Genomic DNA, 23,315 nt, shown 5'->3' on the forward strand with positions numbered 1-23,315 from the left:
TTGTTTGCCAGAACATTGCCTCTTTGCTGTATATTGATGCCGTGTAAAGGATATGCAATGCTGAAGACAATGTTATGAATGGAATGTATGGGAAAAAGAGAGTTACATTGAGAGCTAGAAATAATACTGTCGACACCATCTATGATGATAGTTACTGTTGCTATTATGCACTTAGGTGGCAGCAGTTCATTGTTAACCATGTTAATGAAGCCAGCCAATAATAGAGCAAAGAGTGTATGAACGAGGGCATAAAGGGGAAACGATTTCCAGGCCACTGTTCATTTACATTCTTGGATGCATGCATGCATATTTATTGACAAGCAAAACAACTTTAATATGTTTTTGTCTGTCTATACATGCAGGTACTGCTGTTTTCGGTGGGCAAAGGGCAAAGTTTTTTCTATATTCTGTTTAAATTCTAGAGGAAGACACTGTGTTTACAGAGTAGACTGCTTTCCTATGCAGGTATCGCTCTGCAACTGCCGCCTGTGTTGGTGACACGTGACGTTAACTTAACATGACAGAAGCACATAAAGTATGCCCCCATTCCACTCGGTTCTCTGCGGCTCAGCACGAGCCTTTAAAGGGGCAGCACTGAGACAGCCTGAGAACACTCCACAGAGCCGCCTTAACACAACACGCTAAGGACAATGACTGATTAACATGTACAGAGTTTGAAAATGAAACACTGATTGTGTGGACTGCTTCTTACATTGGGTAAATTATGGAATATAGCCATTACTTGTCAAGGAATAATGTAGCAGTCATTTAAGAGTAACTTTAACAGCATCACTTCACTTAAAGCCTCTGTATACACTGCATTATATATAGGTCTTAATGCAAGCAAGCTTAAGCAAGCTTAATGTGAGTTTGCTGTACGTATCCGGGTAAGGTTGAATAAAGTAGTAACACTTCACTGAATATTCATAACACTTTAACCCATTATGCCTTTACACATTGTAATGCATTATATCTTTTAAAAAATAATTGTAATGACAGTTATAATACATTATAATACTTTTTTTTATCACAGCACAATGCCACAGATGTCGCAAGTTTTGAGGGAGTGTGCAATTGGCATGCTGACGGCAGGAATGTCCACCAGAGCTGTTGCCTGTGAATTGAATGTTCATTTCTCTACCATAAGCCATCTCTCCAAAGGCGTTTCAGAGAATTTGGCAGTACATCCAACCGGCCTCACAACCGCAGATCACCTGCAACCACACCAGCCCAGGACCTCCACATCCAGCATCTTCACCTCCAAGATCGTCTGAGACCAGCCACTCGGACAGCTGCTGCAACAATCGGTTTGCATAACCAAAGAATTTCTGCACAAACTGTCAGAAACCGTTTCAGGGAAGCTCATCTGCATGCTCGTCGTCCTCATCTGGGTATGTTATGGACAATGAACACAGGTGCATTTTATTGATGGCATTTTGAATGCACAGAGATACCGTGACGAGATCCTGAGGCCCATTGTTGTGCCATTCATCCACGACCATCACCTCATGTTGCAGCATGATAATGCATGGCCCCATGTTGCAAGGATCTGTACACAATTCCTGGAAACTGAAAACATCCCAGTTCTTGCATGGCCAGCATACTCACCGGACATGTCACCCATTGAGCTGGTTTGGGATGCTCGGGATGGGCGTATACGACATACAATATATTATATATATATATATATATATATATATATATATATATATATATATATATATATATATATATATATATATATATATATATATACCCCTCCTTGAATTGCCACCTTACCGTGGTGGAGGGGTTTGAGTACCCGAAGGACCCTAGGAGCTATGTTGTCTGGGGCTATATGCCCCTGGTAGGGTCTCCCAAGGCAAACAGGTCCTAGGTGACGGGTCAGACTAAGAGTGGTTCAGAAACCCCTTATGATGAAGATAAATCCAAGCACCGTGACGTCGCCCGGCATGGCGCAGCTGGGGCCCCACCCTGGAGCCAGGCCCGGGGTTGGGGCTCGTATGCGAGTGCCTGGTGGCCGGGCCTCCCCCCATGGGATCTGGCCGGGCTCAGCCCGAAAGAGCGACGTGGGGCCGCCCTCTCGCTGGCTCACCACCTACAGGGCCGGTGCGTAGTGGATCGGGCGGCAGTCGAAGGCGGGGACCTCGACAACCCGATCCCTGGACACGGAAACTAGCTCTAGGGACCTCTCCTCTCTGGCGGGGAAGGAGCCTGAGATTGTGCGGGAGGTTGAGAGGTACCGACTAGAGATAGTCGGGATCACCTCCACGCACGGCTTGGGCTCTGGAACCACACTCCTTGAGAGAGTATGGACTCTTTACCACTCTGGAGTTGCCCATGGTGAGAGGCGGCGGGCTGGTGTGGGTTTGCTTATAGCCCCCCAGCTCAGCCGCCATGTGTTGGAGTTCACCCCGGTGAACGAGAGGGTCGCTTCCCTTTACCTTCGGGTCGGGGATAGGTCTCTCACTGTCGTGTGCGCCTATGGGCCAAACTGCAGTGTAGAGTACCCAGCCTTCTTGGGGTCTCTGGGAGGGGTGCTGGAAAGTGCTCCAACCGGGGACTCCGTCGTTCTACTGGGGGACTTCAACGCCCACGTGGGCAGAGACAGTGACACATGGAGGGGGGTGATTGGGAGGAACGGCCCCCCTGATCTGAACCCGAGTGGTGTTCTGTTATTGGACTTCTGTGCTAGTTACAGCTTGTCCATAATGAACACCATGTTCAAGCATAAGGGTGTCCATCAGTTCACATGGCACCAGGACACCCTAGGGCGGAGGTCAATGATCGACTTTGTGGCCGTTTCATCTGACCTCCGGCCGTATGTCTTGGACACTCGGGTGAAGAGAGGGGCGGAGCAGTCAACTGATTACCACCTCGTGGAGAGTTGGATCCGATGGCGGGGGAGGAAGCTGGACAGACTCGGCAGACCCAAACGTACTGTGAGGGTCTGTTGGGAACGTTTGGCCGAATCCCCTGTCAGAGAGATATTTAACTTCCACCTCCGGCAGAGCTTCGACCAGATCCCGAGGGAGACTGGAGATATGGAGTCTGAGAGGACCATGTTCTCCACCTCCATTGTCGACGCGGCCACTCGGAGCTGTGGCCGTAAGGTCTCCGGTGCCTGTCGAGGCGGCAATCCCCGAACTCGGTGGTGGACACCGGAAGTAAGGGATGCCGTGAAGCTGAAGGAGTCCTATCGGGCCTGGCTGGCTTGTGGGACTCCTGAGGCAGCTGACGGGTACCGGCAGGCCAAGCGGACTGCAGCCCGGGTGGTAGTGGAGGCAAAAAATCTGGCCTGGGAGGAGTTCAGTGAGGCCATGGAGAAGGACTACCGGTCGGCCTCGAAGAGATTCTGGCAAACCGTCCGGCGCCTCAGGAGGGGGAAGCAGTGCCCTACCAATGCTGTTTTCAGTGGAGGTGGGCAGCTGTTGACCTCGACTGGGGATGTCATCGGACGGTGGAAGGAATACTTTGAGGATCTCCTCAATCCCACCATCACGTCTTCCATTGAGGAAGCAGAGGCTGAGGGCTCGGAGGTGGACTCGTCCATCACACAAGCTGAAGTCACCGAGGTAGTCAAGAAACTCCTCGGTGGCAAGGCACCGGGGGTGGCACCGGGGGCTCCAACTATAGGGGGATCACACTTCTCAGCCTCCCCGGGAAAGTCTATGCCATGGTACTGGAGAGGAGAACACGGCCGATAGTAGAACCTCGGATCTAGGAGGAACAGTGCGCTTTTCGTGAGTTTGCCCAACCAATCCACATGTGCTTTGTGGACTTGGAGAAGGCATTCGACTGTGTCCCTCGCGGCATCCTGTGGAGGGTGCTCTGGGAGTATGGGGTCCGGGGCCCTTTGCTAAGGGCTATCTGGTCCCTGTACGACCGGAGCAGGAGCTTGGTTCGCATTGCCGGCAGTAAGTCAGACTTGTTCCCGGTGCATGTTGGTCTCCGGCAGGGCTGCCCTTTGTCGCCGGTTCTGTTCATAATTTTTATGGACAGAATTTCTAGGTGCAGCCAGGGGCCGGAGGGTGTCAGGTTTGGGGACCACATGATCTCATCTCTGCTCTTTGCGGATGATGTTGTCATGCTGGCCCCATCAGACCAGGACCTTCAGCATGCACTGGGACAGTTTGCAGCCGAGTGTGAAGCGGCTGGGATGAGAATCAGCGCCTCCAAATCCGAGGCCATGGTTCTCAGTCGGAAAAGTGTGGCTTGCCCACTTCAGGTTGGTGGAGAGTTCCTGCCTCAAGTGGAGGAGTTTAAGTATCTTGGGGTCTTGTTCACGAGTGAGGGAAGGATGGAACGGGAGATTGGCTGACGGATCGGTGCAGCTTCTCCAGTAATGCAGTCGATGTACCGGTACATGCAGTCTAGTCGGTACACAGCCTGCATAAAGTAGCTGAGGCTTTTCACGAGCCGTTGTGACTTCCGTATAAATGTGATGTCAGAACTACTCAGTCACTGCCTTCAGTCACCACCCCGAGCACTGCCCACCGTCAGGAAACTACATCATTGCACAGGCTTCCGTACAACATTAATATAAGAGAACAGTGGCTCATGTTTATTTGTTCAGAAACGCCACAGCAATTTAGTTCGACCTTAAACGTCTGTTCTGCATATTTCACAAGTGACTGCTTCGTCAATCAGGCACAGTTCAATGCCAGTTTTTCAAAGAAGCTACTCCTCAAAGATGCTGCAGTCCCTACAGTTCATAGTTTTACAAGTTTACCATGGGCGTCAATTGCAGCATATGTTCTCGTGTTCTGTGTGCATCTTTGCACATTTACCACAAGTACACCTTTTACAGAAAAAAGTAACATTGAAAAAGAAATTGTAGCATGTCAACTTACTGTATCAGTAGGAAAGCAATAGTTAAATCGCTTACTGCATTCAGTGTCTGTCTGCTAACGTTACATTATAAAGCAGTTATGTGTTTCAAAATCAGTGTATAACTAGCTATCAACATACATATTTTGGAGATTTAAATCGAATTTGACAAAAAAAAAAGTCTGAGTTTGTTTACAGACAGTTTAAATTAGCGTTAACGTTAAATCTGCGTACAGCATTGATGTAATGGTAATTATAATACTCTTACAATAACACCGAAAGTACGTTATTATATATGTACAAATCCGGCTCGAACATATAAGGCCGGATAACATTTCCCTCAGCAAAGTCCATCATTACAGGTGTTTTATTTACCTTACTTGTGAGCATCACCAAGCCACAGCAGGCTACAGCATGCATGACCCTAGTTACCTGTGGTTGGCCTGGCCGTGCGTCACTCAGAAAACAACAGGCCAATCAGAAGAGAGGCTCATGAATATTAATTACAAAAGGCAAAATCGGCCTGTTCTTAGCAGAGTTCCTGAGAAAGGAGCTGTAAAAAATATATTGGGATGGTTGTTGGTACTCATACCGCAAATATATATTCTTAAGGACATCAAAACCTAAAATAAAACTTCAGAAAGGTATACAATATGTGACCTTTAAGTGAAGCATCAGCTTCAGCATTACCCATGTGACGCATTGCTGGTCAGCTGAGCCTTGAAAAGTGGAGCTCAAAGTTAAAAATAATTAAAACCTTGTTTCATTACATCTATCTTATAATGAATCAGCGTTTTTGAATGTGTTCGTTGAACGAACGGTCTAATGACTCACTCAAAGACAGACCGTTGCCGTAACAATGTGCGTGCTGAGTGACAGCCTTTCAGTGCGCAGAGTTGTTTAGTCAATGTTTAGTTTCGGTTACATTGGTTACTGAAAATGTCCTAATTTTTGTGCATGCTGACCTCATACCAGAGTTCCCACATGGGACCTAGCAGTGGTTCCCGAAGGGCTGGTCGGGGCCCCTTCGAACCTCTGGAGTCGGCTGAGACCAAGAGCCCTCCCTCAAGGTAGCTTTTTTATTAGCCATTACTTCTCTGAGGAGAGTAGGAGACCTTCAGGTGCTCTCTATGTCTGATGGGTGCCTGGAGTTTGCTGGAGTGTGCCTGGAGAGGCCATCTTGCATCCCAGGCCGGGCTATGTGCCTAAAGTGCCATCTAATGTGGCACAGCCTACGGTTCTGCAGGCTTTTCATCCTCCACCTTAAGTGACGGCGGATGAAGAAAGACTTCATTTGCTCTGCCCTGTCAGAGCTCTCAAGTTCATGTCCAGAGGTCTTCTTCATGGCGGAAGTCAGACCAGTTGCTGGTGTGCTTCAGGTAGCCCAAGAAGGGGCTTCCCGCAACCAAACAGACCATCAGTAACTGGGTTGTTCAGGCTATCTCTATGGCCTATCAGGTGGGCAGCTTGCCTTCACCTTTGGACATGAGGGCTCATTCAACCAGAGGCATGGTGTCCTCTAGAGCCCTCCTTTCAGGGACCCCGATCCAAGAAGTGTGCGATGCAGCAGGATGGGCCACCCCTCATACTTTTATCAGATTCTATAGCCTGGACATTCCTTCTACTCCAGGCACTCTAGTGCTCTCGTCCTAAGTGTGCCTATGCGCAGCTTCACACTGGGACATGCAGGGCTCGTTGTGGCATAGTGGGTACTCGTTCCCCAAAGTGTCGTAGTCGACGCAGTTCGAGTTCCCTCACTGCGTCCCTCCGCCACGCCTTCCCCTGCCTGGGAGCGACTTGCTTCATCGCAGAAGCTAACTCTTTTGTGTGCTGGCGTCCCTCTGTAGCTTCCGTGTATGCCGTCACGTTACGTCATGATGCAGCACCAATCAGGATTGGATTAGTTTCATTCATACTTCAGATGCGTTACGCTAAGGGCGTTTCCCAAAGTGTCGTAGTCGACGCAGTGTCTCGTACGACACAGTCGTAACCCAAGACGGTTTCCTTGTCCTTTAGCCCTCAGCCTTATCTTTTATATTTAGAGTGTTTGTTTCATTGTATTGTTCAGAGTCCTGCACGGGTCCGATTTTGTAAACCCGCACCCGCCCGTACCCGCAGTGCTTAAAACCGCATCCGACCCGTTTTCCGACAGCAGCACTAATTAAAATCTGCACCCGACCCGACCCGCTTAAAATAGAACCGCTACCCGACCCGCACCCGAAATAAAATCAGTTTAGACTATCACATTATAGACACAATTACAAAAATGTTTATTGCCAGGTCATACAGAAGTTATTACAGGACAATTAACACAAGGACAACTTCAACCGAAGCTGTCAAAAGGCCGGTACATGAAGAACATGACTAACGTTACCACAAAACTGAGTAGCTTTATAACATTTTACCAATCGAACAGATGCGGCTACAACACTATATCTGCCACGCAATTTGTCTAGCCTAGGCTACATCTGACAATTTTGGGTTCAAACACGCCCTGCACACCACACATACTTAACAGTGTTAAATTTGAAAAATACTGTTCGATAGAACTGCTTTGTTACTACAGTTATCTGCGTGCTTCCTCAGTGATGAAGTTCCACATTTGCGGCTATCCAACACGAAAATGCATGCAGCAAAGCCTTTCACAATATTTTCTTCAGATAACTCCAAATTTCTCCCACACACTGGACTTTATTTTTGATGACGTATTGTCGACAACTTTACAATCTCCACTAGCTATTCTTTTCTTCAACTCCTCAGCATCCATCTCGACGACTGCAAGCAGATCACGCGCGCGCCGTTATGAGGAATTTTTAAAAGTGAAAGTAACTTATACGTTATAGATTCCTGGGAGGGCGTGGCGCGTGCGGGCACAAATAAGCTGATGTGGATTTTAAATGATTTTATCAACTTGAAATACAGGCATATTTTAGATGTGTTCCTAAAAATATGCATATATTTTTACGTTTGCATGTGATTGTTTTAAACCCGTGTTTAGACCCGTGTTTCCCCCGTGTCCGACCTGACCCGCACCCGTATCCGACACAGTTGGATATTTCTCACCCGTTTGAGCAAAATTTGCGGGTCACCCGTCGGGACTCTAGTATTGTTTGTTATTTTCTATGTTGATATATTATTGTTGATTAACTGTGATTCCTTTTTCGTGTGAAACAATATTTTATGGTACGCTCACTATTAATTTGAATGTGATTTGAATTAATAAAGAACCTTTTTGTACAGTATTCATGTCTCTGTTCCTTACTAGTGCATAGAACCTGTGTGCCTTAAATTAGAATTTAGTTTCAGTCATTTTCTGTGAGATGTCAGAGTGGCGTAGTCAGTTCTCTTAAAGCTGTATTTTTCTATTCCTAGTTGTTGGGCCTTAGCACCCTCCCTACGTTGGCCCCTGCTACAATTGCAAGTGATCAAATGTGGCGACTCCTAAGCGGAGGGAGCCCAGAGGTGTCTTGTTTGTAGCGGCTTCCGCAGTCACTTCCTCCACTACTACTAACTGGGTACTTCGCCCACGCCAAGCTGGATCACTTTTTGCCACGACAACCCTGTTGCTGTGGTAACAACATGTGTCTTGGGGATAGTGCCTTTCTTTTAGCCGTACAAGTTTCTTCTTCTCTTATAATGTTTTTTTTTCTTTGATACACTATCTGTCAAATAAATACATTTCAAGGTGATCAGGTCGGTTTTCTATTATAAAGCACCATATTTCTCTATATGTGTCTAAAGTTCACATTAGCATCACATTATATTCAGATTAGTTAAAGTGTTTATTGAGCTATAGCTCCCTCTTGAGATGAGGTCAGAGAAAGACAAATTATCTAGAATCAGCTTTTGCAATATTTGTTTCAATAAACAGTGATAAACTATGTAACTCACATGAATAAGGCAAAGCACCTCGTGTTTCCAACAGTAGGGTGTTTGGCTCCTTTGAAATGAGCTATAAATTGCTACTTTCGCGGTCAACATGAAATTGCATTTGCAGCTCATTTTACTAATATAATGAGATATTCTGGGCTGACTGTTGTTTGGCAGTGTCTCAAACCACACTGAACTTTGACACAGGTCTCTTGAATAATAAAAGATAACCTTTAACCCAGAAAAATGTACACGATGGCAAAACACCTATTTTAACTAGCTTCAATGGAATCGCAAATATTCATGCAAGCTTGATGCCATCTTTAGATTAATTAAGTCCATGTACAATGCTGATACATACAGTTATCACATTTTATCAAAATTCCTAGCATTTTGTGTTAGTATCTATTATGGTTTTAAGGTTTTTAGTCTTGCATTCTTGTTTAGTTTAATCGATTGTAATTTATGTTACACTAACTGTAATTGTGAGGACTACATCCTTATTATTTAAAAAAAAAAAAATCATAAATATATAAAAAAAAAATAGCCAGAGGTTGACATTACAGCTGCTTAAAAAGAACAATGTTTTCATAACACCTCAAAGCTACAGTGTTTACACTTTTCTTAATTATTAAATGAGTAGGTGTGAAGATGGATCATGTCAGGTTTTGTGTCAATCATATTTAATGGCACGATTTTGGTTTGATTATGCAAAAACTGTGAATGAGCTAAGAGAGCTGTGGCGCAGGGGAACGTTTTTATTGAAAAACAACTTTGTGTGGTTCACACATAAGTCAATAACATAATTTCTAAAGACTTGAAATATAGTGCATTTACTATATGGAAAACTATCATGAGTTTTTTTTTGTTGTTGTTGTGTTTCTGTTATTTTAAGAGCTTGACAGCCTTTGTTCACTATATGCTATCAATGTATGGAACATAAACATACATTTTGTTCCACAACAGGAGCGTCAGTAAAATGACAGAACATTCATTTTTGTGTGAAATATTTAAGCAATCCTTTATGACCTTTCACTGACCTGTGACTATGTTCTCTGAGAGAACATTGATCTGCACCTCGACTGAGTGTTTGGAGGTGTAGGTAATCTCAGCACTGACATGGGCTACTTCACCGATGAACATTGGGTACAGGAAGTCTGTGCGCTCCACCCGGGCCAAAGCTGCTAAACAATGATCCTATTTGACAAAGGAAATTGTCATTTATTTGCACTTTACTAACAGGATACTACAACTCAGTACTACAACATTTGAACTGTGTGTGTACATTGTGCTACATAGATGTAGTGCCCTCTACTGGCTACAGCAGACAATGGCCATTTTTTAGCAAAGGCTTGATTTAAAGGAGTAGTTCACTTAAAAACTAAATTTCTGTCATTATTTACTAATGAATTTATTTCTTCTGCTGAACAGAAAAGAAGATATTTTGAAGAGTGTCGGTAACCAAACAGTTGATGGACCCCATTGACTTCCATAGTACTTTTTTTCCCTACTATGGAAGTCAATGTGGTCCATCAACTGTCTGGTTACCGACACTCTTCAACATATCTTCCTTTGTGTTCAGCAGAAGAGAGAAATTCATACAGTTTTGAAACAACTTGAGGGTGAGTAAATGATGAAAGAATTTTCGTTTTTAAGTGAACTATTCCTTAAGGTGAAAGAAAAAAATATTTATCACATTTTATAGATTTTTAAAGATTTAAGTATATATTTAAGCATTTATACTAAAATTATGTAAAATACTTTACTATGTAAATAATTTTTTTTTTTTCACATTACAGTAATGAGAAAGATATTGTTTTGCATTAATGTAATGAGAATCTGTGCAGTAAAAGGCAAATAAAAAAATTGAATGGTCTTAAAATGTCCATAGCTGATATGGAAGCAAAATATGACTACTCATATCTTGAGAGGCTTTGTGAGTTTCACCGATCACTTGTCAAAATCAGAATGTCCATCAGTTACATCTTTACCATGCTCATCTGTTCTAGAAAAGCACAAAATACATCACACTTTATAAAAAAAATAGTGGTTCCAATGTTGAACTGTAAGACTAAAGGGTATCAGGAAGAGGAACTCACCCCGTTTTGAGAATTGCAGTGGCGTGTGCTAATGATGCAACCTGCTTCCTCAATCATCTTCAGGATAGTGCCACCATGAACATTACCAACAATGTTGGCATCATCAGGACGCATGATCCTGAAAGATTTATAAAAAATGTTGTTTTAAAAACCTTTACATATAATTTCTAGGCTTCATAGAGATTTATTTATTGATGTCCAAATTCAGTATTGACCTATAGACCAACATGTAGATGTATATTTTGAATAAATTACTGTAACAATTCAAGTGCTCACAATATTATTAAATGACATTATCTTTTTATATATCTTCTGCTGCACACATGTACAGTATTTATTTATTGATGTCCAAATTCAGTATTGACCTATAGACCAACATGTAGATGTATACCTTTGAATAAATTACTGTAACAATTCAAGTGCTCACAATATTATTAAATTACATTATCTTTTTATATATCTTCTGCTGCACACATGTACAGTAAACAGGAGGGAACTTTGAAATAGCCTACATAGGCCTAGATCAGACTCAATCAGTCAGAGACTCAATCCCCAGGCTTCAAGACTCTAATGATTCATACAGTATATGATTACAAGCATTACTATAGTAAATAATTGTATGTATATAAGTTCCCAGCCCTATTGTCAAGCCGTATTGAAACGTTTTGCTGTTTACATTACTCATTTTCTGTGTTTGCGCCTTCCAAACAGTTTGTCAGTTGGAGATGCAACATTTGATCCTATATATTTTATATATTCTTAGAGGGATTATATATTTTCAACTACTCTAAAAATGGACTGTCACATACAGTAGGAGGTCTATTGGTGTCATCATAAAAGACATACATAATAAAAAGCATTCAAGTACAAATGACACAACAAATGACAACATACAGTGAAACAAAAACAGACATTATAACATCAACAACCAGTTTGGGGAGAAATTCTGCCAAGTCATATTATACCAAAACATACCCTATCATATTAAACTTCTTATAAACCTCCATGAAACAACAAAAGTTATGAAAAGTTCACTTAATTGTTTTGTTGAACATAAAAATCCATGTCAAACACAATATTACAAACACACAAAGCTGAAAATCTGGAAGAACATGAGGGTGTCTATGTCTGGATTAATATGAAAAAATGTGTGCTTAGAAGAGTATGATGATGTGTCTGTAAGTCAACTCTACCTGCTGAGCTCATAAAGAGAAGCCATGACTTAAAAGTTAGACGAGAGAGTCTTGAGAAGTTCCCAACACAACAGTGACTTTCAGCGATAGTAACATCCTTTCTTTCATTTCCTCCATCACATCAACTCATTCATGACATCATCTCCACACTGACTCAGACTCCACCCACCACCTTCATTCAAATTCTGTGCGTCCTCAATCAGTTTACTAGAAATGACACATTCACAGTTTTGTCCTGAATATTACAGTACAAGGCTCTAGAACACACTAGACGTTAACTAAAATGAAAAAAAACTATTATATTAGTTCTAAACCTGTTACCCAAAATTGTTGACACTGTTGTAAAATAAACACAATGACACATTCTATAATTATGTGCAAAGCTACTACATTGTTTAGCAACAGCAGACAGTATACACTTACGCTAATAAAATATATTACTTGGTACAAAAATTATTTATTCAGATTTTTATTCATAATAATTACTAATAATTGTTTATTAAACATCTGTGTCTTGTTTTGCTAATGCCTGTTGTATAAAAGTAATAAATACAAATCATTGTATTAAGTGTTTTTGCCATAGGTAAAAGGATTAAATGTTAAAAAGTGTTATGTTTCAATAGCACTTGACAGACATGAAAAATAGAAAAAAAAAATAGAAATCCAAAATAGAGTTCTCAAGTTATGAAGTATTTTTCAAGTTCTTTACACACATGAACAAATACTACCATGATGGAAAAATGTACAATTTTTACCATTTTTTTTTTACAATTTAGTTAATGTCATTATTTTTGTTCGCATTAAAGTAAAAAGGTGCTTAACTGTCATTAGAGTGTCACAATGTAAAAATATAATTAAATAAATATAAAGGTGTAACAATTGGCTTCCTTTTCTTTAGGAAAAATATTATTATTTTTTGATTTTGGGGATAGATGTGATCCGAATACATTCTTGACAGGTAACGGGTAACCCAATAAGAGAGCAGACATGGAAAATGTAGTGAAAAGGACCCGCTTTGAATCTTTTGCTTACTACAATATTTAATGTGGTCATGCCAACCATCTAAACAACAGGTACAGGATTTCCCAAAGTAACCACAAGAACGAGAAAGTTCCGATTTCTGTCGACTGATTGATCAAACCACAGTTTATCATTAACAGGAAAATTTTTATCTCTTGTTCCTTCACCCATTGATTACACTCAACTTTACCAGAAACGTTGCAGTTTGGATATTGAGAACTTGCACAAATGTAATGAAAAGTATTGAAGTATCAAGGATTTAGTTATTTTGGTGTCATGCTGTTGTGTCTATGCCATACTGTCAACTGTCTTAACTATATTCGTCACATCGCACTCAAAAACTTTTTTGCATTCAGTTTGCATTGCTTTAGTTCACTAAAATAGCTCAAAAGAGACATGTAATTTGGTTCAATTTGTTTTTCCCCATCACTGATACTTTGTGTCTTGTGAAACAAAAAGCACAACAGCAAATTTCCTACCTTGGAATATGAGGATAATGACAAAAGCGTCTGATCTCTCTCAGAACCAAAATGCCAGGCTCAATAAAATGTAGCATATTGCCTTTTTTACACAGTAACAAAATGACCTGATTTGTTAAGCACTAACAAAATGGATCTAACCACACTAAGTGATTCACCCTGGCTGCTAAGTAAATTTGGTCACCTCTGAGTAAATGTGGTATCTGCGCAACATTTGCATGTGAATATAATGTGTTTGGTTATGCTGACTCTGTGTTAAAGCAAAATGCAATGTGAAGGAAAAACTACATTATAACTATATAAACCATATGTCACACACAATTATGATGATTTACTCTGTAAACTTAGTAATAAGGAAATATAAATTAAAATACATATTTTTAGGAACACAATACAAAAGGGGGTTGGGAGTAAACCATGTGTTTAAGGGTTAGTTCACCCAAAAATAAAAATAAAATTGTTATCAATTACTCACTCTGATGTCGCTCCAAACCCGTGAGACTTTTGTTCATTTTCAGAACACAAATGAACGTATTTATAATAAAATTTGAGAGATTTCTGTCCCTGCATTGACAGTCCACGCAACTACCAATTTGACGGCTCAAAAAGTTCATAAAGAGATCATAAAACCAATCCATATGAATTGAGCGGATGAATCGAAATTGTTGGAAGAGACACGATTGCTTTATATGATAAACAAATTGAATTTAGACCTCTATTCACATACAAACTTTCATGAATGCACACATCAGGGGCCTCTATGAAACCGGTTTAGGTGGTTAGCCAGGAGTGTTTCAGTTTAGTTTGCGGCTCCTACCCGGGCACCATGAAACTGGCTCATCTTCTATCAGCATACATCGCCATAGTATAACTTGCGCTTCATGTCTAACCTGCTCCGAGGCAGGTTATGTTCTAGGTGAGAGATCTCAAACCGAAATTGGACCAATCAGCTGTGAGTAAAGTGAAACGTCTGACACAATAAAGTCACTCCCCCAGTTTCTCTTGCTGCAAATTAAAGGTCACTACATAGTAAAAGATTTTTAAATACGAAATAGTCTGGCTTTTAGCGATGATTATTTATTATAATTATAATTATTTTATATGATTTATTATTTATATAACTATTATACCCCTTATCCATTAGCCTACACATGATCGATTTTAGTTTAATAATTATTTAACTTTTAGTTTAAATGAACAAAATTATATACAGATAATGTGTAATATAAATTAGATTTGGAATTGATAGATAAAGCTTTTAAATGACTAGCTACATGTGAGCTTACATGTTCTCAAGTCTCTGTATACATAGGCCAGGAAAGGGCAACTTCGGTCCCGGAGGGCCACTGTCCTGCAGAGTTTATCTCCAGTCCTAATCAAACACACCTGAGCAAGCTAATTAGTGTCTTCCAGATTATGAAAAAGCTACAGGCAGCTGAGTTTTTTATCAAGGTTGGAGCTAAACTCTGCTGTACTGTAGTCCTCCAGGGCCGAAGTTGCCCCTCCCTGACCTAGGCTATATATATTGTCAACTATACAAACTAACTTTCACTTGCACTAGCTACATTTACATGTACACTTTTTCGTTCAATCTACATGGATACTTTTTCTTTCAATCGGAATAAAATCATTCCGATTGATGAATCCGAACAGTGATCACATGAACGAAAATAAAGTGATCTGGTTGATGTGCGTGTTTATATGTCACAAGCTTCTAATCAGAATTGATTTTTTGGCATTCGCACACATGTGAGAGTTTCCAAAAGAGTTTCCCGCTGTTTGTGCATACTATTCTACATTGCTTTTCTTTGTTTTAAAGAGCAGACTTAATACGTATCTATTTCGGATCCTTATTAGGAGACAACAAGCTCATGAACCATTATGCCGGGCTCAGGCTGCTTATATTGATCAAACAGTAAAAACACCCCATCCCACGCCCAAAACAAAGCATCTGTGGATGAGAGTCAAGGACTGGTGGGATGTTGTTCTGCTCCACTTCACAGACGATGAGTGGTAGGAGAATTTTAGAATAACATGACAGTAATTTATGACATTTTATTTAAAAAACAACAACAGCTGGTTCCATGCGTCATACGTCATTATGCCATTTCTACGTCATTTCACATGCGCAGTCCTTTCCAGTTTTGGTTTTCAGTCCGATCAAGTGTTTACATGCTCTCGATCGGATTAGAAAGGACATAAACCACCCCTTTCAATCTGATCGAAATTTCATTTGGAACGAGCTCAATCGGATCAATTAAGGTGTTTACATGAAGGCTTTTCAGTACAATTGAGCCACAAATCCGATTACAATCAAATTAATAGTGTCCATGTAAATGCAGCCAAGCAAGATATTTTCTTCATGCTGTGTAAATTAATTTATGTACATCATATTCTTTAATCTCTTCATCTTCAGCAGAAGAGAAAAAATTATTTTGATGATTCTCTCGTGAGAAGTGAATCTCAATTTTTCTGTTTCAAAGCATGTGATTGGGCTGTTCGCTACTGATGTCACACTTTCATGTGCACGCGCTCCATGACCTCAGGATCAAACTAAGCCTGAGTTGACAGAGAACGTTGATGATCAGTGTTATGGTACAAACAAAGCATGACTGAATTGGTTTGGTTTTGTCAACTTTTGTCTGGTTTTGAAACTCATCCTGTATGTTTGTTCAACTACCATTAATGGTATAGAGCCCAGTTATGGTAAACAGAAAGTCAAGCATGTTCAACTGACGTGTGCGAGAACCAAAGAGGTTCATTCTCGTGTTACACAGCACATTTGAGCATCCGTAAGAACCAATGACATTTGTACGCATCACTCAAGTGCGCTTGAACTTCTGTTTATGTTTGTTGATCAATGTTTATATGTGAGTAAAAACCTAAATTCAATCTGTTCATCATATAGGCCTAAAGCGAATGTCTCTTAAGATATTTTGGACTAAACTGCTCAAGATAGTTGTATGGACTGTCAAAGGAGGTTTTGTGTAGAAGTCTGTATCCCCTACATTTCCTATGGACTGTCTAATCCTAAACATACCTGTAACATTCCTACTTAAACATATGGGGAACAGGGGAAACAGACTTCGACATAAGAGAGGGACAGATGAAAATAAGTCTTATGGGTTTGGAACGACACAAGGGTGTCATTGAAGACCTATTTTTCAATTTTGGGTGAATTTATCCTTTAATGCACCAGTATACTGAAACATCCGGCCATAGAAGTCTATAAAAGGTTCTCGTCGTTAAATGCATCCACAAGCAAAAACTATTTACACTGACAATAGAGGAAGGACAAAACTTGCTTATTGCTAATGCACTCTGAAAATACAAAATTATCCTTGAGTCTAAGCTTTCTTTCACCACATAAGCATAAGGGAAAACATTGGTAGTTCAAATGATTAATCAAACTTTTCAATTTACAAGAACTATTCGGAATAACTATTTGAGTCAGATTTGACGAAGAGGAAACGTTAAAAATAATTACTGGTCAAAATATCTTATATCCTGAATAGCTGTACAATTGTACTATGCGAAACTTAACAATTCAATGACTATTAAAGTAGCAGTGTCATTGTTACTGTCCAGACCACTGCTGCAACACTAGTTGTTGTTGTTGTCGTCACATGATACCTGTTCATTTTCTCAGCGTTGATCAGGATTAACCAATCACAGTCGTTTGGATTATGTTATAGAGATTACCAACGCGGATTTTCATCTAGGTTTGGAATAAACAGAATTATACGATTATACGTTTTAGCATTAGCACGTTTCCAGTATGAAAAGAAAACTACCGGAGAACAAACCTCGATGTAGAATTCGGCTTTCTGGCCCCCCAGGTTTGTTTCCACATGTGCTGGAGTTGTTTGTGTCTCATAGCACAATTAGCTAGTAACATGTAGATTAGCAAATTCACACAAACTGCCGCTTATGCGAGCGTGACAAGTGACAACAATTGCCGACACACCGTCAAAATCTCATAAAATTTGCACATGGTTGCAGGCTGTACCACTTAAAAGCACGAGAGGGCAGTCGCGCTTGAGCATCGAATGACAAGAGAAGTATATTCTGTCACCGCGCTATCGGCTATCACAGACAGGCTTTTTTTTACATTTAATCCTGATTACTGAAACAAAGGGATAAACACATGAGCACCAACATTTATGCTATGAAAATATCACGCATAACAGCCCTTTCGATTTCGTTTCTACTTTCTATTCACCAGTTTACTTCTCGATCCGCTTCTAACATCATAGCATATAACTATTATCATAGCTTAATCTAATTTGCCACGCTATTTAAGTCCCGTATATCTCTTGAATATAATTTTTCTTTCTTGACCACCTAGATAACCTTGTGCTTCAGTCAGGGCTCTACGTCAGCATCACTGTTGAGGTCATCGCATGCGACATACTCGGTTCCCGGCATGAACGGTGTGAGAAAAAAATGCTCCAGCATCCGAAACTTGTTTTCAGTCATGTTCAATAAACAAAAGTAACGTCCACGTATTTCGTTCACTGTAAAACGTGTTAGTGATCTCCGAAAAGGAGATCTTATTCTATTTGTGGGTCAGGCGGATTATTGGGCCGCTTTATCGGACGTAAAATTGAGATCCATTCATTGACCACTAAAGGTTAGAGCTATAAAAAAGCGTCTTACCTGCATATCTGGATGGACGGTGTCGCCTGTGCATTTGAAATAGACATTATGAGCTTGCGTCGAGGCTCGTCTTTAACCCCGATTCCGTGTGTCGTAATGAAACAGACTGAGTCAGGCGGAGCGAGAGCTGCAGGTTTGAAGGGTAAATCGATTGGCCAGCTTCTTCCACTGCAGTGGTAGCCTATAAGACATGATGAAAATCAAACTGTTGTTGATCGGCGCGAATCGTTTATCGATTCATAAACTGTTTTAGAAAGTTTACTTTCGTTTAGCGGAGGTTACACGTGTGGAGATAGGATAGCTTAAACTGTCCATTTGTTGTTCTCTATAAAGCAAAGAAACGTTTTTATATTAGCCTAAAAAAAATCAACCGTTTATGGATTCTAGACTTTAGGTTTACCAACATGTTTATAAATGTTTTAAATGAGTATCAATAGTAAAGGTTTTACACATGCTCGTTTCTTTTTTCATTTTTTTTTTCATAGTTGAACTATGAAAAATGGTTTACACCGAAAGGTGGCAGCAGAGACCAGGTTTTCCTGCGAGCGTTCATAAAGAGGACGCTGTCAAACAGCTGTCACTGATTGTTTGCATTTCTTTATTAAGCCAACCCGATCTGCAATTTATACGCGAATGAGTTTTTACGTGCATATGATACGCATTGAAAACCCCTTGGGTAGGATTAGTGGTGTGGGGTAGGCTACACGTGCGTATTACACGCCATAAAGTGCGTATCATATGCACTTAAAAACTGCGTATCCTATGCACTTAAAAACTCATTTTCGCGTATAAACTGCACGAAATACAATGCGTGCTAGAGATGCATTTCATGATCAGGGCAGGCTGAGTTAGCAGACGCTTTTTCGTACCTCATGGTTCATTCAATGTATAAGCATAATGGTTTTATCAGTAGGCCTAATCTCTGATATTCCATGTGATTATACACATTGTCTTCATTTGCGCGCCCAAATCATGTCATTGTTATTTTTGATAGTGAGTCCGTGCTTCTCCTTTGTGGACTAGCTCTTGTTCAGAAAGAATGATGCAAGGGAAACCAGCTGTGTATGCCGCAATTTTTATTATAAAGTGTATAGCACAACACATACATGTATAAACAAGTAGTCTAAATGCATAGCACATCCCCCAAAAAAGAGATTTCAGTGAACAGCACAGAGTGCTTACAATTAAATAATCCGCACCAACTCAGGATACTGAAGTTTGAGGTGCAAATCTTTTACAGTTAATAACCCTTGGGGTTTTACAAGCCGTTTTCAAGAGCCACCGACGATTTAACCCGCAATTTGCGAATAAATCTATAACCACGTTATGTACAGGGTCAAGCGCAGGATCTTTATGAAAACAAAACTATTTGAACAGGTCTGTTCCATTACTATACACTGGACTGGGTAAAAACAAGTATACAATACTTATATGTTATTTGATCACTATTCATCAAGTAGCCTAATTTTTAAAAGAGACATAGGTTTCAGATATGTAGCCTACAATTCTGAAAGGCTTGTATTATAAGATCATAACAGTCATTTGTATGGTAGCCTAGATCTACCAAGGTCTCCAGACTTCGGCTTCGGTGATCAGTGGCACAGGCTGTTGACTGCGAAATTGAATATCAGCGTTGCAGCGTTTTTTGGGGTTTACGATTCTTGAGCTGCTAGATTTCAAATTCAGAAGTTTTTGCTGGATTTGTGACATCATTTTGGAGCTCTGTGCACAGCAGTTCTGGCAGGCAGGTGTCTTGGGCATCGTCGAACGCTGGATGAACTCGTTGACGCGATGGCGCGTTTCTGTGTCGAGGTTGGTTTGCGGTAGGCGAGCTGAAACGCGCTGAATGCAGGTTGTGTACCCCTCTTTAAAACTAACGGTACCATCTGTAAGCAAACAATAAATAGGCATACAGTTTAGTTTACTTTGAAACTATTTTATATCAGACGAACATAATATGAGTTGAAATGGAAAAGATAGCCAATCTGAAGAAAACTGACCTTTAGACGGAGTGGACTGAATATCAGTCAGGAATCGAACGGTCATCTCCAAAATATCAGCTTTCTCCAGTTTAGAATAACGGCAATTCTGAAATAGAGAACAGGCAACGGTAAGAAAAAACGTAACACATCAGCACTTCACGTTGAAAACAGACTATCCAAATATAATGTGTTTAGCATGCGTAAACAAAACTTACATCTTTGCCTGTGAGCGGGAGAATGAGCGCTTTTAATCGGTCGAGGCTCTCGTTGATGCGCGCTCGTCGTTTCTTTTCCAGTAAGGGTTTTAAGGTTTTTCTCAGTTCGTTTGCCTTCTTTCTCATGGCCACGGTGCGGGGCGCATAAGACAGAGCAGATACAGCAGTGGCGTTGGGAGTCATGTTGAGGTTGCTGTGGGAAGATCGTATGCTGGATTGAGGACCCGCGCGGGGTTTATATTCCTGACCGGCGCGTCATGGGAACGCCCCCACGCCTCAGACAACTCCTCTGGTCAAATAACTTTAGACTGTAGAACAAAAGGACGCGTCTGTAGCGTGTATAAATGATATTCCACTCTTAATCTCAGTTTGAAAATCAATATAAACCAACATAATGGTTTATATCCGATACCCTGCTGTAATTAAAATTTTGCTCGTTCCCCCATCGTGTTATATTTAGACTGAGACATTTGACATGTTTGCTATTATATATTTAAACTACCTTAGTTTATTTATATTTATTATTTGACTAATTTATCCAAACTTTCAACATATGTTAATGCGTCTTTCATACGCGTCTTTTTCACTGTTGGACGGAATAAAAGCCTGAAACTGTTTAGGAACAATTCGTATCTATTCTTTAACGTTATATCTTATTGACAATACTTTTTTCTATTGTTCTTTCACATAGATGCTTGCGAAGAAAACATGTTAATGAGAAGAAGAGGGAAGCTGGTGACGCGTAAGGACACGAGATTGGGATCCAGTTTAGGGCGGGATAAGCATTCATAATTTAAATAAAACAGACAGATTCCCAAGCCACGCCGTTTTAACGTAACATCTGTCTGTAAATTGTGATAAACAAAAGCTTTTCTCTCTCTCTCTCTCTTATGATGACGTGGGTCTTACACCTATAGCTATACCGCTGGCGTTCATAGGGAGGGGTTGAGCGCACGCGTCCCCCAGCAGACCGCTAAGTTGCTATGCAAAGCAATATGTGATCACTTCATCCAACAAACATTGATTTGGAGTATAGTGCTTGTCCTCAAGCATATAATCCAAGTAAATTTGTTTGTTTTAAATTATAGGACGTGGACTATGCCAAAAGCAATGTTTGCGTACGCACGCCTATGTTATACTTTCCTTTAGACTATTTTTATCTGCATGAAAACCAAAAAGACGTTTAACCCATGATCGGCAATATTTTCAGCTAGGTGACCTTGGAGCCCCATGGGATCCACGCGTCCTGCACGCGTCATGTAGAGGTCTCCAGATGGCCTCCCCTCAACCAACTCCCCTTTTAATGATGGTGTAACTTGTGCCCCTCATCTTTCTAAAGTTCCAGTCTTTCGTTGTTTTCTAAAAGCATTTTTGGCGTCGTTGGCCCATCTGCATGCTGCAGTCAATGGTTTTGGATTACAAATGATCAAACAAAAGAGAAGCGTTATTCGTTTATTTTGCGCGCAGACATGTCGCTGTTTTTTTCCATATCCTTTTCGGTGAATATGAAAAGCGCCATTCATAGGCTATTCTTCTGCTTGATACGCGTCTTGTAGCATAATTTATACCAGATGTAGCCATTTTATTATATTAAAACTGACGCAGAACGTGTTCAAAATACGACTAGGCTACATTTAAAGGAAAAAAAGAAACGGGGGCTGCGAAACCTACCCATGTCAACAGATTGGATCTTTATTTAAGCTAGTGATATGCAGTTTCAGTAGTGTGACATTTGTTTTATTTTAGTTATTGTTTTATTCTCTTTACACGTGTAGGTAGGCTATGTGTTTGTAATAATAAAATGAACACAAGGGAGCGTCAGAGTTGCGATGTCTCTTTTGGTAATCAGTAGTGCCCTGCACGCGCCCCGTTCCCCCAAGGGGCCTTTAGGGAACGTGTCAGCCAATGTTTCACTTAAGATGCGTTCAGTTACAACTCTTTTTGTTCCTTTTTTGTATTTTAGCGTGGGTGCCCCATCTGTGGCATCATAGCGTACACTCACACAGAGACCTTTTGTCTGAACTTATTCCAGTACGTGGGAACAAGGTAGTTTTAAGGAGCAAAATCCAGTAAGATGAGTTGCACAAGCTGCACAAAACCCCATGTCGAAAACCATTTGAATATACGAGTGGGGGAGGTTACAAATGACAGTTAACGGTATTAGCATGTTAAGACACTCTTCTTATTTGTTAGTTGGTCTGTGTCAGATTGTCTGTCATAAATCTGAAGATAAATGCTCACTGAAATAGTGTAGTATGTTGCCTTATTCAGAAGAATATATACATATGCTGTTCACATTTGAATGCTGCTTTTATATTGAAAAATATGTTTAGGCTACTCATTAGAATTGGGTTATATGGTTGTGCTCTATTTCAATTCAACATAGCCTTTTTTACAATGTCATACTAATCCTATACTTGTTCTTTAGGGACACATTCATGTATGTGGACAACCTCTTCTGATAAATGGTTTTCAGTATTTAGTTTCTCTTTTTAGGACAAATCTTAATGCTATAGCTTACCCAACACACTCTCGCTCCCAACAAGCATCCATATGTGACGAGTTGCGAGTGAGAACATGTTGCAACATCATAGAAAGACATTATAGAAAATTGTGATTTTTCAACTTTCAGTCTGGTTCAAACTTGTTAAAAACAAGTTTCAGAGAGTGCATAATTCGGTAACACTTTATTTTACAGATGCACTGTAAAGAGGTTGCTGTAAATTTTACAGTAACTTACTGGCAGCTGGATGCCAGTAATTTACTGTAAAATGTTTAGAGTATTATTACTGTATTTTCACTTACAGTATACTGTACCATTTACTGTACTTGCATTTACAGTAGTATTACTGTATTTTCGCTTACAGTATACTGTACCATTTACTGTACTTGCATTTACAGTATTATTACTGTATTTTCACTTACAGTATACTGTACCATTTACTGTACTTGCATTTACAGTATTATT

General features: G+C 40.6%; 2 protein-coding genes across 9 annotated transcripts in view; both read right to left on the minus strand.

Annotated features, from left to right (window-relative positions):
- acot7 (acyl-CoA thioesterase 7) overlaps positions 1-18,474 on the minus strand; it is a 250,939-nt gene extending 232,465 nt beyond the window's left edge. Inside the window, exons 1-4 of one of the 8 annotated variants that reach the window (XM_079896423.1) lie at positions 17,298-17,513; positions 17,125-17,209; positions 10,800-10,917; positions 9,741-9,897 (exon numbers count right to left, since the gene is read on the minus strand). In XM_079896423.1, coding sequence (XP_079752549.1) covers positions 9,741-9,897; positions 10,800-10,917; positions 17,125-17,132 — 283 coding nt within the window. In that variant the 5' untranslated portion in view covers positions 17,133-17,209; positions 17,298-17,513. Of the gene's footprint in view, positions 1-9,740; positions 9,898-10,799; positions 10,918-11,992; positions 12,149-17,124; positions 17,210-17,297; positions 17,878-18,150 lie in introns of those variants that run through there. The other 7 variants (XM_079896419.1, XM_079896418.1, XM_079896421.1 and 4 more) reach the window with 7 other exon arrangements.
- Positions 18,475-19,210: 736 nt separating this feature from the next.
- hes2.2 (hes family bHLH transcription factor 2, tandem duplicate 2) lies at positions 19,211-20,551 on the minus strand. Its single transcript, XM_079897143.1, has 3 exons — positions 20,348-20,551; positions 20,151-20,238; positions 19,211-20,036 (listed from the first exon to the last, which is right to left on the minus strand). The coding sequence occupies exons 1-3, from the start codon at positions 20,528-20,530 to the stop codon at positions 19,711-19,713; spliced, it is 597 nt and encodes a 198-aa protein (XP_079753269.1). The 5' UTR covers positions 20,531-20,551; the 3' UTR covers positions 19,211-19,710.
- Between the last annotated feature and the right edge of the window lie 2,764 nt (positions 20,552-23,315).

This window comes from Squalius cephalus, assembly GCF_949319135.1.
Source record: "Squalius cephalus genome assembly, chromosome: 16".
NCBI lineage: Eukaryota > Metazoa > Chordata > Actinopteri > Cypriniformes > Leuciscidae > Squalius > Squalius cephalus.